Raw genomic sequence first — 18,727 nt, 5'->3', positions numbered from 1 at the left:
GTATGGTGGTCAGTGGAAAGAATGCCTTTTACATTGCTGGCCAGTGGGAAGAATGTCACCCTTACAGCCTAAAAGGATCATTATTGTCATTTAAACTGACATGAGAGGCACAAGTTGCTCATTGTTTAAGGAACCCCTAAGCAACCTTTGGAGGAGTCTTAGGATTTAATGGAACGGTTGAGAAACTCTGTTAAAGGATTGTGTTATGAAGATATTTTATGTACAAACAATGATTTCAATACTGTATGTAGCTGACCTGAAGAAATGCACAGATCTAGAAAATCATTGTACATTCATAACTCCCTAAATACTTGATTCTGGAAATTTAATTAGGATGGTACAGCAGTCAGGTCAAAAGCATTTTCACAGAGGAGAGAGTGGAAGCCTCCATATTTCTTACGTAGCAGGTTTACAATAAAGCCATGAGTCTTTGCAGGCAAATCCAAAGGTCTTTCTTTTAATGCTGGATTGCTGTTTGCTAATTTGTACAGTTCTTGGTTTATTTAAGATCTCCCAAACTTTTTTTTAGTTCATACTTTTAACTAGTTTAAGGCTGTCCTGCAGGGTCAAGGTTGAGGAGCTGACCCAATGATATATACTGATGTGTGGAAGTCGGAGGAGGAAAATTATAGTTAGCATTTACACAACTTTTCTGTAATTTATTGAAAGCAGAGGCTTTTCAGAATAAAAGTTTCCTTTAAAGTCTGATACACAATTGTTTATTAGCTCTATGTTTTCAGCAAAAAACATTCTGAAATTCATTCAAATTGAAATTAACAATATAACCTTCAAACTTTGCAATAAATATAGAATATGAGACTGAGTTGAGTTAATAAATACCTAATACGTCAAACTTGAAAATTACATGCACAAAAACATAACAGCTCATCAGTTTGGAGATAAACATAAACAATGGTGATAAATGTATTCCTCTACCTCTGGTGTGTGTGAGGATACATAAGTCACACATTTGACATTTACTTATATATTTGCACCTGACTTCATGCATGTACAGTATATATGTGTGTGCATGTGTGTGTAGGGTAAGGGGTACTTTTTTTGGTACTTTTAATTATTTTGTAACTAAATTCAATTATCTTATCTTTATCACTATCACAAGTAGGATAACAAGCCACCAAAAAGATACAGAGTACAGAAAGAAACACTAGTAGTCTTATTAGAGTTATCAGGGGTCTATTATTGGGTGATCCAAACAAAATAGAATGGATCTGGTCCAGGATTAAAAACATTTGCTACAAAATAGTAAATGACGGTAAAAAATCCATACTAGGTTTTCTTGATCACCCAGGTTCACTGATGAAAGTGCATCCAACCTGGTGGTGCTTGTATCTTAGCACTTCCAGTTTTATTCAGAAGATATTCACTGATCTCCCACTACTCTCCAACCTGAATCCCCTATTGCAGCTTGTCTAGCCAACTTTTTTGTCATTAGATATAGAATATTGTTTTGGCAGGAAATCCCATCAACATCATATACCTACCTTCCCTTCATTTCCCCACCAATACATTTAGCCACTGGAAGCAAAAACAAATCTTTAGTACTTCCTAGGTATGGAGGAGAATGAGATTTACACATTATTTACATTTATGTGACAGTGCTAGGTCAATCACCAAGTAGCAGCTCTGTCAAATATGTAATACAAAAATCAACAGCCCCGTCCAAGCTTTGATTAAAGCATCACATAGCTTACACATCTCCTCCTTCTGCTATCAGCAGGCTAACAGCTCAGTAAGGGCACAAAGGAAAACTGAATGTGTGCTGCTGGGGATTAAATGATTCCTGTTGGGGGGGGGAGCATCAGTACACCTTAAGTAATTGTAGTGCTACCCAAACCTACTTTCTATAAAGTAATTTCACCATGCATTATATAGAATTCTATGCATTTCTGTACATAAATAAGTCAGGTATTAGCAATAAATCTTTAGCCACTAGGTACTTTCATGCCATGAAGTCATGTTTGCTGTGCGAGTGGTCTACAGCACTCATAAATTGCATCATTACAGAGTTTCCTAGCTAAACTTTGCTGCAGATATAAAGTCTTGTATATAAAAGACAGAAGGAAATTTGGAGGAGTGATTGCAGAGAGAAATCAAGAAGCCATTAATATTGTAGACATACTACATGATTGTTGGAAAGTAGAGACATGTTGTAAGGGAATGTCAGAGACTGAAGACATGTTAGAGATGACAGCTGCTACAGCCATCTCACAAACCAATGCTCCCTTTCCTAATAGTGCTTGTTGGAGTCAGAATGTCATGCAATAAGTACCATAGGGCAACAAATGGCCCTCGAGCCTTAGGTTGAACACCAGGGGTGTGAGGTTCATATGTAGATGATGTAACACAATTTTGTTGCAAAATTGCCTCCTTATCCAAAACTATATGACCCTAATCCTAAACCTCAAGCAAATAGATTGTCTATAAAATGTCTGTAGAAAGTAGTCACCATTGTATAAACTGCGAAACTATTTTACCATTCCATTCCAATAGGGAACATACCAAGGCTCAGATAACACTTGTGCACCTACTCAATGCCAGAGGGCATCACCCCATAGGTACACTTACATTTTATATAAATATTACAGCTTTACCTAGGGCTCAATTACCAAACGAAGATGCATTTTCATTATTCTATACTTTTTTGTTTCATTTGTTTTTTCTCTTTGATAAACCCTGCTAGCCTATATTTGGCCTGCAGGCATCCTGTGGGCCAGGTAAATAAATCTGGTGTATTATACAGTCTGGTTAATTATTACATCCAGGAATTTAGTAGGAATGCCGCCTGCAAAGGTTCCAGTCATTAATTCTAACTCCATCGCAAGTGTACACACATCAGTGAAAATACTGAACCGGGAGTTATATGTGTGCTAGGAAACTGACAAGGTCACTGATGGCAACAGTATTGGTTACTAACTGTGGTATCCCTTAACTTCATTAAATCTTTGAAGGTAAGCCCAGCCAGGATGAGAATCTGGGCCTGGGGCTTACCAGAGAAAATTATATGAAGGACCGAGTGCATGCCACAGCAAATTATCAATATGGCTTACCCTGAAGGGGGCATGGGGTAAACAGGCAATGTTTCACAGATGTATCGTATTCTAGGTCTGTAAGGAATATTTATGTTACCAAGACTACATACACATGTCCGATGATTTTTTAAAGATTATTAAACAGTATTTATATAGCGCTAACATATTACGCAGTGCCATACATTAAATAGGGGTTGCAAATGGCAGACTAATACAGACAGTGACACAGGAGGAGAGGCTTCAGGGCTGGTATCAGACGAGAATCTGACTTGTGTACAGTGGCCATCCATGCCATTCCTGGATCCATCCGGCTGATCCAAGAACGACCACAATGCGAGTAAAGGGGAAGAGAGTGCTGCGGGGTGCCGCTCGGTAATCCTCCCCTCTCCATAGAGCAGAATGGCTCTGTATGTACAGCACTCGTTCATGCATCTTTCAGACTTTTGTTGTTGGAAAGGATTGTGAAAGATCCGAAGTCTAACGTGTACATAGCCATCTTACATGTTACAAAAGATTGGTAAAATAAATCATTTTATTACATATTCTTTTCTGTACACAGAATAAAGACAGAAAGCCAACACTATTTCTGAGCCGACCTTTAATAACAACTTTTATAGAACTGTTAGAAAATACATATTAGCCAGCAATTGTTTAAACAGTAAATCAAGACCATAAAACATACAACACAGTGTACACATCGCTGGTCAATAATGCTGCACAACTCATTTCTTTAATCTGTGTTAGTGAAGCTAAAATTACTCTGTGAATGATGTCAGTGGTTGTTAAAGTAAACCATAGTTTATAGTAATAAAAATTATATTTAATTATTATTTACTAACTACTTGGTTTTTAATGTTTTTATGCTGTTTATAAAAATAGTAACTCAATTATGTTAAAACTGAAACTTTACAACCAATACGTGAAAGATGGTAGAATTTTATTGTTTTGTTTTTGGATGCTTTTTCGGAAAGGAAAGTTGAAAAAACTGTGATCATTTTGTCAAGGGGTTTTGTATACTGTTATGATACCTGACCTTTATCAGATAGATATATTTAGAGATGACAAGTAATGGCAAGTCATACTAAGCATGACAAATAGCTTTTGTGAAGCAATATCAAAACTATTTAATGCTTGGCGTCAGGTTTATGTGACGTGTGTCCTACAGAAGTTCAAACAGAGTGCTGTGCAAAGAGGTGCGGCCCAGCAAGGACTGTAGTTGAGCCTGAGCTGGAAGAGATCTACTAAGCAAGACACAGCTGTTAGAGAAAACATTCTTGTATATCTACAGCCATTAGTTCTCCGATTTTGATTCTCATTGCTATTTGGAAAGCTATCCAAAAAATGACTTAGAAGAATGGCTGTCCATAATTTACATCACTTTGTTGCAATACATACAAGACTAAAACATCTAGGTGAATAATCAGTTCCAATGGAAACCATGTTTTCTGGAAATATTGGACCTTTGCAGTACATTACATATTTAAAATCTTAGATTTCATCCAACTTGCTTCTTAGAAGTCCACTTTGTTCTAAGAAATGCGCCAGATAAAATATAGTACATGCAAAGTTGATCTATTATTTTTTTTTAAACTTAAAGTATCTTTATGACTTTGGTTTGATACACAGTGTGACTAGGGATCTAAGAAATATTTTGTCTGTATTGCAATGTATCATACCTTAAATATCTAATCTATTTGGTTTCTTGATCTCTGTTGTTGCTAAAGGTATATTGGTGTAAAACCTCCTTAGCTATGATTTCCAATCATAGTGTTTTTGTATTTCAGATGTTTTTTAGTCTTGCAGAAAATGTCTTACAGCCACCAGATACAGCAGGGGTGTCAAACTCTGGCTCCTGGGCAAAATCTGGCCCTCAAGGTCATTATTTTTGGCCCCCCAAAAGAATTCCGAAAATGAACTACATCTGGCCCGCTCGCGTTACCACCTCACATCATCATTTTAAATACATGCAATAGATAGACATTGTTCCTGTACACCCATCATGCGACACCAAGCCTAGGCAATGATCACATGGTGCCTGACTACCAGAGGCATTGCCCCTGATTCATCAATAAAATCCGCGCTCGCTGGAAGCGCGAAAGTACGCGCGGATGGTATGCATTGATGTGACTTTGTAATCCTCATTATTGTCAGTTTCATGCAGTTGTTCATTTCATTGCAGTTGCTGCAATGTTTTTGTGCGATACTTTTTTCTTTACCATTTGCTGACCATTGAAGAATATTGGGTTGCGGTGACGTACAAGGTCCAATTCACAAATCCAATTTTGAAAACTTGTAATTTTGAGTATCAGGATTCAGCAGTGGCTCTTTATACAGGAGACAGGTTCGTCTTTGGGGGTTTTCCAGTTAAGGATTTGTTGTTTTTGTACAAACCTTGTGCTAGACTACAAAAAAAAAACTTTCACAATGCTGAGCAAATTTATAGGGGTGAATGGCACGGAAACATTTCTAGATGCCAGAAATCTCTGAAATTCACACTCATTCCAAGGCCTCACCCAAAGCCATTAAACAGACCAGAAACAAGCTTGCCTTTGCTCATCATTGCTAAAAGCTCTTCTTGAGAGTGGTTTTACATTTACTCAGAGCCCATAAAAAGGGTAGACCTTGACCTGTAACTTCTCAGGCATTGACCCTGAAGCCAATAAAGAGTTTAGAAGGAATAAGAACAAAACTAAGAACACAAACTTGCTCACATTGTGGAGATAGCTAATGAGAGGTGCACGGGACCATCATCAAAAGTAAGAGTATGAATTTTTAAATTATTTGGTCACTTCTGTTTTTTTACCGTAGGTGATATTATGACTTCAACCATAGTAGAACCGCGTCATTTACGCTGAGGGCTTCAAAAGTACTTATCAGGTGAAAGCTTTTCACATTTTTGGTGAAGAAATGGAAATGTGCTTGTGGCTTCAAGATCATCGGTCCATTTATATCCACAGGACATTTCTAACAAATTAAAATAGTAAACAGCATACCGTTTAGTTTCAATAAATGGCCACGTTAACTTATTGGTCCAGGTCTTTTTTGATAGATTTGAAATCAATTTAAATTACAAATATGTTTTATTTCTCAAATATTGGCATTTTTATTTTCAGTCTTATTTTTTAATTATGTACAATTTCTTAAATTATAAATTGGCTGATGGTGGTGAGGTACCTTCGCTGGATGATGGCTTTGGGAATTCGATATATAAATATAACATTTGTAATGTCCTTTTGGGAACCTATATACCAGCAAGTGTTTTAAAAGGAGATAACGGACATACTGGAAAAAGTAATATTTTGAATGCAAAAAGTACCAAAACATTATTACATAATGCAAACTCCAAACTGAAAATACTGTGGAAAAAATGGATTCCATTATCCTTTAGTTTAATTGTGTTTTAAAGTGTTTTAAGGTAAACTTTTGTTTTTATATAGAAGTGGAAGTTAGGAAAGCAACTTACACCCAAACTATTTCTGGTAACTTTGTCATGAATTATTAAAATGCCAAGTCAATTTTTTTTTTGTCTTTTTTAGGTTATAGTAACAACAATGAGGTATCTGCTGGCATTAACTGTGTTTTCTTTAGTCATTTGTCATGTAGCAGGTGGGTAATCCTTTCTGCTAAATTTCAATGTAAATTATATGAATAATATATGTAATTAATTGTATCATAGATCAATCTTTCTAAACCTTTTTAAAATAAGAAAACCTTAAAATAAAATGAAGTCTTAGAGAACTCCTGCTATAAATACTACATATATATATATATATATATATATATACACACACACACACACACACACACACACACACACACACACACACAGCTCACAGTTTATTAGCGGGGTGGTCAATGGAAAGATTAGATATAAATTGACCAGAGAGCCACAAACTGCTTTTTTGTCAAAGAACCCAAAGAAACCTCTGGAGGAAATGGTTAGAAAACAATGCCGTAGATGTATGGAAGGGTATATGTTGCCTTTCAAATCAGCTGTGTGAATGTGGCTTTTATGAGATAGAAAATTGTAATTAAAATGATGAAACTTTACTTCTAATCCAACAGATGTGGGATGAGGTTTTTATGTAGTGCAATATGAAATGCTGGGATATTTTGCAATAAGCATGAATTATTATAGTAATTGGGATGTCTTATCTCTATAAGAAATTTCCATGTCATAAAACTAAAATTGATTGTCTCCGTGGGTGGATGGGTACCCATATAATTATCTGGCGAGGTAGCGAGTATTGCTGTTCAGATATCATGATATAGTTAACACATCTGAACTGAACACGAATCTTTGCTATGTCATGAGATAGAAAATAAAAATCACCTCTGTAACACCCATACATGTGTAAGAACTGAGAGACCTTTTGTAAGATTGTAAACCCCAAGGAGGATCCTATAAGACCGTAATTATAATGTAAATTACTTACCATTTGGGGATCCCATCTCACATAAACATGATTAATTGTTATCCTTATTTTAAAGCTTTCAGTCAAACCTATTCTGTTAGACTTAAAATCCCAAAGTCCAGAATAGGACATTTTTAATGCAATATTTCTATGCTAGATGTGTAAGCAGTTTAATTAGTAATTTTGACTTGAGAGGAATACAGCAGAATTAATGAGCTGGCAACAAAGAATGATTCAATTCCTCTACAGTATTCCCAATAATTTTGAGCAACCAACCCATTATCATCCACTGTGTCACACTAGAGGAGGAACCCCACCTGCACCACTGTACTTAATGAATTATTAGAAAGCTTTTGTTTCCTTCCTTTGTGTTTCTTCTCTTTGCCTTACACATTGATTTTTGAAGAGTCACGCAAAGCATGCCATGGTGTCTGGAGGTATTCCTTCACCACAAAAGCTGTCATAAAATATATGAGTATATTGAAGCCAAGGTGAGCATTGAATAATATATGGAATTGTGACATCCTTTATCAGAGAACTCAAACCCCTGGTATTCATGGTGAACCCAAGGTAGCAGCAGCATCCAATCTCTATTTATACCATTAAAGCACACCTGTCATGAGTTTTAATTGTTTACTACTTTCTAGCTGTGTCTGACTTCAATGCATCTTTACAGGCTTAAAAAATTGGCTGCAACTGAAAGTTAGAATTCTCAATGTATTCAAAACACAGAAATCACCAACATGTTGGTTAGGTAATCTACAGAAAGAGATTAATAATGGTAGCCAGCATATCTCTCCTGGCAGGTTTCCTTTAAGGTACCGGTAATATCAATAAATTTATGTTTTCCTTTTTTGTTTTACAGCACTTGAGCTTTTGCTTAATGGATACGCTAGTCATAACCGTTTTGACCTCAAAGTCAATCAGTCGAAGACCATTATCTGCAATGTCGTCAACAATTCGAATGCTGAAAGCTTAATTTGGTACCGCGGGACCCAGCAAGTTAATATAAAACCTGAAAACAGTGTAAACTCTAGCACAATATGTCTGCCAGAAGTGGCACCTGAAGATGATGGAGTAAGTTTCACCTGTCTATTGAAGCGCAACACCACCATCAAATGGTCTGCACTGCTAAATGTCACATGTAAGTAACGTTCCTATTGTTATTTCTTTAAAGACGAACTTTCATGAAAAAAACAAACATCGGTGAAAAGTCCCCGATCCTTCCCCAAACTGACCCCAGTGAGTCCTGCTCCATCTCTGTTGTCTCTCTGGTGCTGGACGGAACAGCAGGCCATCTTTTCAGGTTCTTCTTCTGATCTGTGCAGGCACAAGAGCGGATGATGTGTCTTTCTGCAAATGTTAAAAAAAAACTCTGGTCACTGCCCATGTATGAGATTGAAGAATTTTGTTTTTATACATTACGGGAAAGCCCGGTATCCAAATACTTGCATCACATATTCCAGGAGGCTGCAAGTTTCCCCTTCAGTCTTTACCTCCGCAGTGCTAAAGAAAAAAGGGTGAGGGACCCCCCAAATTTTTTTTTAAAAAGGTAATAAATCCAACCTTTTCCTTTGCTGTATATAAGGTATAGCCACCCTTTTATAGAATGTTAGAAATGTCATGATAGGTCCAATTTAAGGTAATATCCACCAAGGAGCCAACAATTATTTATAAATGTATAATATTATATATAAGTTAAAGAGTTTACATCTTATCCTTTTAGTTGAACCTATACTGTCTGGAGACACGCAGATTGTTGCAGAAGAAGGTAAAAATGTCCAAATCACTTGTGGATTCAAAGCTAATCCAGCAGTTACAATGTCATGGAGACAAAATGGCAGTGTTGTGACATTTCCTTCCCGCTTTGACCAACATATGACCAGGAATACCTGGACGCTCACCATCACCAAGGTACAGATGGAAGACACTGCTAATTATACTTGTGTAGCAGTTCCTCCCAGCGGAAAGGAATATACATTAACATTTGAGGTGATAGTAGGAGGTAAGATATTACATTATGAAAAGTTTGATCAGTTGTCTCTTCTAGATAAATAAAATACTTCAGTCCTTCTCACTTTGACCTCTGTAGCTCATATTGTAGTGCCTATAGTATAACACAATGGTCGCCAACCTTTTCGCACCTACGAATCACTAAATGCACGGAATCCGCGCTGCGCCATGTGTCACTCAAAGAAAGAAACTTCCCCCAGAGTGACATCATTATGCCAGAACCTCTCACTCTCCCATCGCAGGTCTGAGCCTGAGTAGGTGGGTTGTGTCCATATGGGGGACATGGTCTGCGGCCAGAGCAAACATCTTTTCGCGGACCCCAGGTTGTCGACTGCTGGTATAATGTACAGGCTTTCATGTAATATATCTTTCTGTCATTGCTTGTACAGATTTGTCAGTTGAAGTCTCCATTTATTGCACAGTGCTGAATATGTTGGTGATTTATTAACTATATTAATGATCATAATATTATGTTGTAGCTAGCATTTCTACAACCCCACCATACAAACAGCCTCATTATATTGCGACTCCTAGCTGGCCATATATTGTGATACTTTAGGTACATCTATAAATTGACCGGAGCGGCACAAATTGCCTAATAAAAAACAATGCCGTAGATGTATGGAAGGTTATATGTTGCCTTTCAAATTAGCTTTATAAATGTGGCTTTTATGAGAAAGAAAATTGCAATTAAAATGAATAACTTTACCTCTAATCCAACAGATGTAGGATGAGATTCTTATGTAGTGCAATTGAATGGGAGTATATTTTGCAATAAGCATGAATTATTATGGTAATTAGGATGTCATATCTAAATGAATCTAAATTTCCATGTCATAAAACTAAAAGTGATTGTCTCAGTGGGTGGATGGGTACCCATATAATTATGTGGCGAGGTAGCGAGTCTTGCTGTCCAGACGTCATGATATTGTTAACGCATTGAAATTATTATTATTATTATTAATAAACAGGATTTATATAGCGCCAACATATTACGCAGCGCTGTACATTAATCTCTATCACCTTTGTGGTTGTAAGCTGCGTTTTGTTTTACTTGCACAGAGAGAAAGCCTGGACTTCCCGTGGAAGCTATCGGTGCTGCAGTGGTGGTAGGAGCTCTGATCATTGCCTTTGGGTTGTTTGCACGCAGACAGAGAATATTTAAAAAGGTACATTCTGATTACCTTCTGTTTTAGTTGTCCAACAATATTTTAGGAGCACACACAGTTAACAATGATATTAGTACATTTTAATAGGCGGGATACTTTATAGCAGAAAGAGTGAGAAGCAAGTCATCCAACTCATCCATTGCAGATTACATTTATGTTTTCATTGGCTAGCTGATGCTATTGAGCTCTATTGTTTTTGGAAAGGAGGAGAGCCAATTCCTACACATTTTGATTTTTGATATAGGTATATTAGTCAACAGAAGTCCTCATGTTTTGTGAAAAATCCCTGACTGCAATAAACCTTGTTAATGAACATTGTACATTTAAACCAACAGGGTTAATGTTTAAACATTTTTCTCACATGGTAATGTTTTTTGTTGTAATACTGTAATGTACAGACACTTTAGACTTTGCTCTTTTTAATGTAATTTTCATTCGTTTTATGGGAGAGCTGAAACAGCATCAAATTCACCAACATTTTTCAGAGAAAGGAGGAGTTTTAGAGAAAAAAGAGAAGGGGTTACCCAGAACATTGTTTTAGAATTTTAAATCTATGTTTTTTTAAACAAATTATTAACACTGCACAAAAAAAAAAACAGCTGCAGCTATTAAGCTCACTGAGCAACACCAAAAGTATAGTCTATAAAGCATGTAAAAATTAGTTAGGAGCTCCACCTGCTGGCTACGAAAAAGTACATGATATTATTATTCATTCTTTTTTACCTAACAAAAAACTTTTAAAAAGTGTGTTTTAGCCTAACCATAACAAATTAAGAAAGAAATACGTTCAAATACCACTATACTGAAAATGATCCTACAATAACCATGTATACAGAGAGATTTAAACATTTTTCAGATTTTTACTCCTCAGCCATGTTGGTGTGGATTTCAGGTGCGCGGGGGTTGTGTAAAGGCAACCTTGTTTAAAGTGATAAATAAGAGATTTGATTACAAACTGTAGAAGTCTTTTTCTATTGCTGTAAATACCAATCAAACTGTAGCTCATAGTTAATAAACATAGCACATGGAAGCAAACAACATATTGTAAAGCATTAGACAACAAAATAAGTTCTATAATCTTGGTATTTCTTATAATTTACTTTAAATGCAGTTTTCCTGCTGTTTCCAGGTGCTGTAGTGCTGTTTTGCCTGTGGCTATTAAATACCTTTTTAGCTGAGCAATTTAGCAGTCTTGGTGTGTTCTCCTGGTGACATATTCCACCTTCATACAGCAATCAGCGTGTTATTGTGATGAAGCTTTAATGAAGAATAATTATAGATTTTACTCAGTAATTACTGCAATATTATGGGTGGAGAATGTAGAAGGGCATTGCAGCACAATTCCATGTGTCAGGCTGCATTTTAAGGAGACTCTGATATCACCTCTGTGATTTAAAAGCAATTTCCAATTTTGGGGCAAAGTGCCATACATTTACTTAGAAATCATGCATATCCTTTGCCATGACGCTGTCTTTGTGCAGCACTACAGCCACTGTTTTGTCATTCAAATCAATAGTTCTGGAAGTGTTGGAACATTCAGGCTGTCTTAGCTTACAAACCCTTCCAATGTTGCTGCTCCAGCACAGCCTTGTGTTGCCAGCACCACAAACCCAAATTTAATCAACCATGCATGCGCAAAATCCAGGTGGAAATACGATAAATAGAAACGTCTGTGGCTGCACCCAGCAGTGCATTGTCAGCATTTTTACATTACAGGGTTGAGCTACTTTTAAGGACAATAAATGGTAAGGGATTTAGACAGGCTATAGTTAGTAAAGGAATAAAGTCCAACCAACCATATTTTAGTTGAAAAAAATTAAATACATACCAGGTGTAAAAATCTTACAGTTAGTTTTCTTAAGAAAAGTTGCTGCAGAGACGTAACATTGTTGTCAGTGTAGATGATTGCAGAGATAAAGATTTTACTGAGGAAGAGAGTATTGGACCTTTGCAGCACTGACAATGTGTCTCCATGCAGGAAGCAAGGGTCTTTCCTTGCTGGCTGGGGTTAGGCTGTGTTACTCTGGCTGTAGCTGCTTTCCTAACAGTAGAAAATGGGTAATCAGGTATCCAGACAGCTTGGCACTAATCCACACAACAGCTTACACCCACATGGTTGGGTAACATCAGCAGGGATGGGAACAAGTTTGACATAAAGAATCTCCTGCTAATGCTTGTGGTGGCAAATACCAGAGGTTTTGTGGAGTCCATAAATAATAAAAAATAATAATCAAGATTTATAAAGCACCAACATAGTACGCAGCGCTGTACATTAAATAGAGGGTTGAATATGAAATAGAGGGTTGAAATGACAGACAGATACAGACAGTGACACAGAAGGAGGAGAGGACCCTGCCTAAAAGAGCTTACAATCTAGAAGTGTGTGTCTCAATGAGCTGTTATGTCATAGTAAATGTTACTCTCTGATAGAGTAAGCTCAGACTTGTGTTTGTGTATGCTTTTATATTCCTAATCATCTCTTTCTTATCCTTTCCATGTTTATAACCTATAGTAGCAGATTTGAAATCTGATAATTCAGAAGCTTGGAAGTTTATTATTATATACAAGTCATATAGTCAATGGCAAATATTAGCAGGGTATGCAGGTCCTCTTTTCTTGTTATAATATTTAACCAAATAGTTAGTATTTGAAATGCATTTATCCTGTCGCATTCATATTTTACATTAAGCTTATGGAGCTATTATTTCCCTAAAGTAGTTCTCTAGTTCTCTCCAACATAAACTTTACATAAATAAATCCTACTTACACTGATGAACCAGTCAACTTCATATTCATCTAACAGACAGGACCACTTCACCCGGAAAGCCATGCAAGGCAGACGACATCAGCTCGGCAAAGAAATGTTGTGATTTATTTCTTTAACTTAACAGTTAATGCAAAAATGATGTTAACAGATACAGACCTGAACCATAATTAACCACCTATAATGATACCTTTGTGATGATACCATTTATAGGTTTTAATAATTATTTAGAAACATAGTTTGATATAAAAGGTAATAGCTTGTGCTAAATCAAACTAACCAAATGAAATTGGTTTATGTCTTTAAAGCTAATTGGTCCCTCTATTTGACTTTCTTTTTACAGTAATAACTCCACAGATGATACAATGCAACAAAATTGGTTTTCCCATTCCACAACTGATTGCAATATGTTCTCTTTTGCAGTGCATGAAAAGCAGGGATACTACAGCGATGTAGATGATGGTGAAGGTGTTACAAAGACCAATGCAGCCAATCCTTACATCACACTATGCGGATGATGGGAAGCCATCTAAAACGACAGCAAAAAATTTCCCTTTGGACTTCCATTTTGTCTTTCTTTAAAACTCAGCCCCATCCTTTTTCTTCCAGCTTCTTCTGGTGTTTATTAGAGCCTTCTATGAAAGAATGGTTAAATCATGATGTGACCTCCCGTCTACTCTTTATGAATTACTTTACAACACAGCCTTGAACCAGGGGAGAGGCACCCTGAACATTGAACTTGTAACTGGTATATTGCCATCCACCCAGCTATGACAATGAATCAGTGAAATCATTGCAAAACCATCCATGTGCTTTATTATCACTGTCATTAACATGTAGGCTGCAAGTGAACAATATTTTGGAAAAGATCCCAACCTATTATTCTATTTAAAAGTTTTAGACTTGGAGTTCATTCAGGAATATCCCACCAGTCCTAAACCCTACTACACTTAAGGCAATACTAGGAATTTACACTACACACATTTCTGGGATATTCTGTTTTAGGTCCTCCAACCATTGTGTTGGGGTCCGAGCAAAACTTCCCTGAAGATAAGTGACCAGTCTGATACTTCATGACTTGCAAATAAAAGGGAAAGAAATGTCAGCTAATATTGTAGAATTATTTTGAAAGGGGAAGCTATGGTGAGGTTACCCTAAGCCTTACTTCAATATCCACAGATGAAGAATAAGCATGCAGCCAGTAAGATATCAAGACAGATGGTTGAACAATAAAAAGGATAGTTACCCTGTTGCCATTGTCCTTTTTTCAATGAATAATGCAAGTAACTGCAAAGATCATGATACCCACAGTATGTGTAAATAAATAAGGTTTTGTCCCTGAGCTATTCAATACTCCGAGCTCCATATGAATATAGCTCTATAGAATATGACTTATTAAATCCAAGATAGCCAAAGGGTTTCATGTCCATAGTCTCCTGCTGTAATTGCATCGAATATTTTCACATTCTATACGTATACATTGTGATTAAGAAACATACCATAATAGATTTATTAATTATTAGTAATATTTATTTGGCTGCATTCAAATGCTATTAGAATAGTTTTTCTAGAGCCAAACATAGGCAACATGTTAGGATCAGTTTTCTGTAAGAAACAACTCCACTGTGTTCCAGATTTACATAGTAAGTAAATACTTTCCTTTTAGGGGACCCAAATGGAAAACATATGAGCACAGCTGCCTTAAACTTTCCCCTTTTAAATAAAGTATAGTAAGAAAAATGCTGCTCCAGTGCTAGTTGCTTAATTAAAAGCCTAGATATTTATTAATGTTTATTTGCAGAAGCGTAGGATCAACCATCTGAACCTTGATTTTTGTTTTCTTTGAGACTGATCAGCCCTGGTAATGCATACCATTAAATTGAAAATAAAATATGTGCAACTTTGTTGGTTGCAAGGATTCCCCTGCGATGATGAGATTGGATTTATTCCCACGTGCCTGCTCCGGAGTAAGGTTATCTTTGCATGGCCAATTGAGATGGCAGAGGATTAGAACAAGGAAAAAAAGGAAGAAAATGGTGGTTCCCGTGACAGAACAGGGGCAGGGCAGTATACACTAGGATTAGTTACGCTTTAAGGTAGCATTTGACAACAAGCCAGTATTAAATTGGTCAGATTCAGTTTGTTTTGTCATTTTAAATGTATTAACAGCTATTTAGCATGGGGGCATTTCAAAACTAACCTATTCAAATTATACCCAGTGAGATTGACCCTAAAACTACACAGCAGCTGGAACACCTGGTTGGCCACAGACATAATATTCATACACTGGTAAACTTCACTACCCAACACTACTTGCCCGTCTTGTCTACCACTGTGTAAGTCAACAACTGTTGAAGCCATTCACAGAGACAACCAAATTGACAGACTTGAATGTTTAGCAGATCATTTAACTAAACATGCATCATGGGGTAGAGAAATAGAAGCAATCCCAATTCTCAAATGTTAACGAAATTTTGGCTACACTGATAAGTTATTAAACTCTAAAACAACCTTTCTCTGCTTAGGCTGCATAGACACGTGCAATAATAGTCGTTGGAAAGGATCTTTCACGACTAATATTGCACCATGCATGAATGAGTGCTGTACATGCAGCACTGTTCTGCTTTATGCAGAGGGGAGGGGGAGAACAATAAAGCGGCACCCTACTGCCCACTCCCCCCTTCCCTTGCATTAGGATTGTTAGTCGTTCATATATCCTCCAGGACGGTCATTTAGACGATGGACGACTGGCGCTGTACACATGCCAGATTCTCACTCCATATCGGCCCTGAGCCAATTATCAGGCGAGAACCGTTGGACGTGTGTACGTAGCTTTAGAATCATTTCATGTGTGATGTTTGTGATAGGAATAGCAAACAGACTTTATAATAAAGAAAGAGGCTTGAAATTACTACGGAAATAGAAGACAAAGTCACCAGCATTCCATAGTATAGGATTTTTGCTTTATTATAAAAGCACTGTCATCAAATGTTAAAAAGCCAATGTTTTGGAGCCATGCAGGTCCCTTCCTCAAGGCAACATAATGAGAAAAGGTAAAGCATGCAAAACACTTATATATCAAAGGAAATGAAACTTACCACCTGCAATCCCACCCATCCAGACCAATCACCCAGATGTGGTCATCGGTAAATGTGAATAAAAAAACATATAGGAATAAGGGGCTCTGATACCAAATGTAAAAAGCATTAAATCCAAAATCTGCCAAATACAGAAAGGCACACCGGACTGATAATGTCCGTTTAATAGCGTATTCACATTTACTGATTGGCACATCTGGGTGATTGGGTTTATGGGGTTTGCAGGATTACAGGTAATAAAGCAGAGCTAAACCTACTATACTCACCTGCCCCTGTTCTGTCACAAGGTGCTGTCATCTTCTCCGAACCCAGTCTTTGATCATCTTGGCCAGGTAAGGTAACTCCTTATCTAGTTATTCGGTCATGGCGTGTGCTCGGTAAGCTGAAGTTGCTGGGTATCCTGGCAATGAAAGCTGTGCTGTGTGTGTGTTTTTAGACAGGTGCCTAGCGCTTTCAGCCAGGTAAGAGGACATTGCCTGTTCCTTTTTGCAATAAGGATGCACCTATTTTGTAAAGTTGAACTTTGGTTCCATTTTGACATTAATTACTTTTGGTGTATAAATGTTGTGCAATTTTTTGTCATTACCCTAAGGAAGGGACCCTGCATGGCCCCAAAACATTGGCTTTTCAACATGTTATGACAGTGATTTATTAATAAAGTCAGTAACCTAGAGTGCTGATGACTTTGTGTTCTGCTTTCATTTCACGTGTAAACACCTTTGTACATCCTAAAACAGGTAAACTTTCAATTGTCAACTACAATCAGAGTTACTTAATGGGAGAGAATTCTGCACAGGTTTTTTATGTCATCTCCTGAAAAGTGTAGCTATCACACTAACCCATTGGTCCCAATGCTCTCGAGTCAGCATCTGGGATGAAATTTGAAGTTATATGAAGTATATATGAGTATGAAGTTTAGGAGTTAGAAATGGACTTTCTGCACACATTTCCTGGATGAAGGAATCATTAAATCAAATGAAAAGAACTAATAGCACCCTACATATTTGTCTCACTAGACTTCTTTTAAAATTGACCTGTCCAAAGTAGTATATGGAAGCAGCTATACTCAACCTGTTGCAAATGCTAGGTAACTGGCTGTCATGCTGCCCATTCTTTGTTAATACTTGAAATTTATCACCTGAAAAAAGCATGGGGATGGAACTTTCAGGACAGGGAGTAATAAAGCCAAAGAGTTAATTCTATATTTGATGATTAGTGTCTACAGATTATGTGCTGCCTCGAATAGCATTTATGGTTTCGGCAAATATAAAAAATAGTTTTTTGTTTTTAAAAGCAAGATTTATCTTGAACAGTAGACAATGTAATTAATCACAATGACAGATTTGCTGTCTGGGAAAACAGATGTTCTGGGCGAAAGTTAATTGAAGTTACTGGTGTGAAAGGAAATGAAACCGCAGATCTCTTTCAGAAAGACATCTTTCTCATGTTAACACTAATTTCAGTAGGTTTGTAAGTACGCAGTGTGACAAATATCACTTAAAGATGTATTTCCAAGCACACAGATGAAATTGACATACAGGTTCCATTCTACCTGCTCAAGAATTTGTATTTTACAAATAAAAAATGAGTTGTGGTGGTGAGAGGGCTGGACGGGTAAGTTCGCCATAATGTGGAAATTTGCTAGCTATTTCTGTGCAATATGATGACAGCTTGAGGAAGCTACAGAGTCGTTGATAGAATATGAAGAGAAGGTTGTGTTAGTAGAAAAGTAATGTCACAGCTCTAATAATGTATAATCTAGAAAGTGAATCTAAAATATATAAAAATCTCCATGATATACTGTAACAGCTTTCTGTGATGGAATTCATAAAAACACTGAAAGGAGATATGATGATTGTATGGCATAGCTTTTATCAACTCTGCTTGTATACCCAGAAATAATGGGAAAGTCACATCTAAATAGGCTGTAAGTCAATGTTTCATCTATTGAATGTTTAAGGGGTGTTTAATGAGCCTAGAAACCTACCTATGGACAGTAATGCTTTGACTTACCCCATTTGGTGGTCCCGGTAAACTCCAATACTGACCAAGACACGGCTACATGTCCTTTTAGACATTTGCATTTGTATTCAAGGGATCAAAGCCCTAAAGTAAATCTGTACCCAGACTACGTGCATAAAAGTAAATGGTTGTTCTGAGCAAACAGAAAAATGATCTTCAACAACCACTTCATCAAAACACTAAGGCTACATACACA

General features: G+C 36.9%; 1 protein-coding gene across 2 annotated transcripts; it reads left to right on the top strand.

Moving 5' to 3' along the window:
- Positions 1-5,441: 5,441 nt before the first annotated feature.
- On the top strand, positions 5,442-17,182 carry TMIGD1 (transmembrane and immunoglobulin domain containing 1). 2 transcript variants are annotated; one of them, XM_072430824.1, is made up of 6 exons: positions 5,442-5,812; positions 6,587-6,656; positions 8,331-8,609; positions 9,192-9,470; positions 10,541-10,647; positions 13,835-17,182. In XM_072430824.1, the coding sequence occupies exons 2-6, from the start codon at positions 6,602-6,604 to the stop codon at positions 13,865-13,867; spliced, it is 753 nt and encodes a 250-aa protein (XP_072286925.1). In that variant the 5' UTR covers positions 5,442-5,812; positions 6,587-6,601; the 3' UTR covers positions 13,868-17,182. The 2 variants fall into 2 exon arrangements, with proteins under 2 accessions (XP_072286925.1, XP_072286916.1); XM_072430815.1 differs by having other exon boundaries at positions 5,443-5,806.
- The last annotated feature ends 1,545 nt before the right edge of the window (positions 17,183-18,727 follow it).

This window comes from Pyxicephalus adspersus, chromosome 1 (genome assembly GCF_032062135.1).
Source record: "Pyxicephalus adspersus chromosome 1, UCB_Pads_2.0, whole genome shotgun sequence".
NCBI classification, from domain to species: domain Eukaryota; kingdom Metazoa; phylum Chordata; class Amphibia; order Anura; family Pyxicephalidae; genus Pyxicephalus; species Pyxicephalus adspersus.
Note: the sequence above shows the minus strand (reverse complement) of the source record. Positions and strands in the feature narration are given on the sequence as shown.

Bases quoted from the DNA above. Each gene is read 5' to 3' on its own strand.
- TMIGD1 (XM_072430824.1), top strand. From the start codon at position 6,602: ATGAGGTATCTGCTGGCATTAACTGTGTTTTCTTTAGTCATTTGTCAT. The intron at 8,610-9,191 runs GTAAGTAACGTT...TTATCCTTTTAG, and splicing joins TGCACTGCTAAATGTCACAT to TTGAACCTATACTGTCTGGA. The intron at 9,471-10,540 runs GTAAGATATTAC...TTACTTGCACAG, and splicing joins ATTTGAGGTGATAGTAGGAG to AGAGAAAGCCTGGACTTCCC.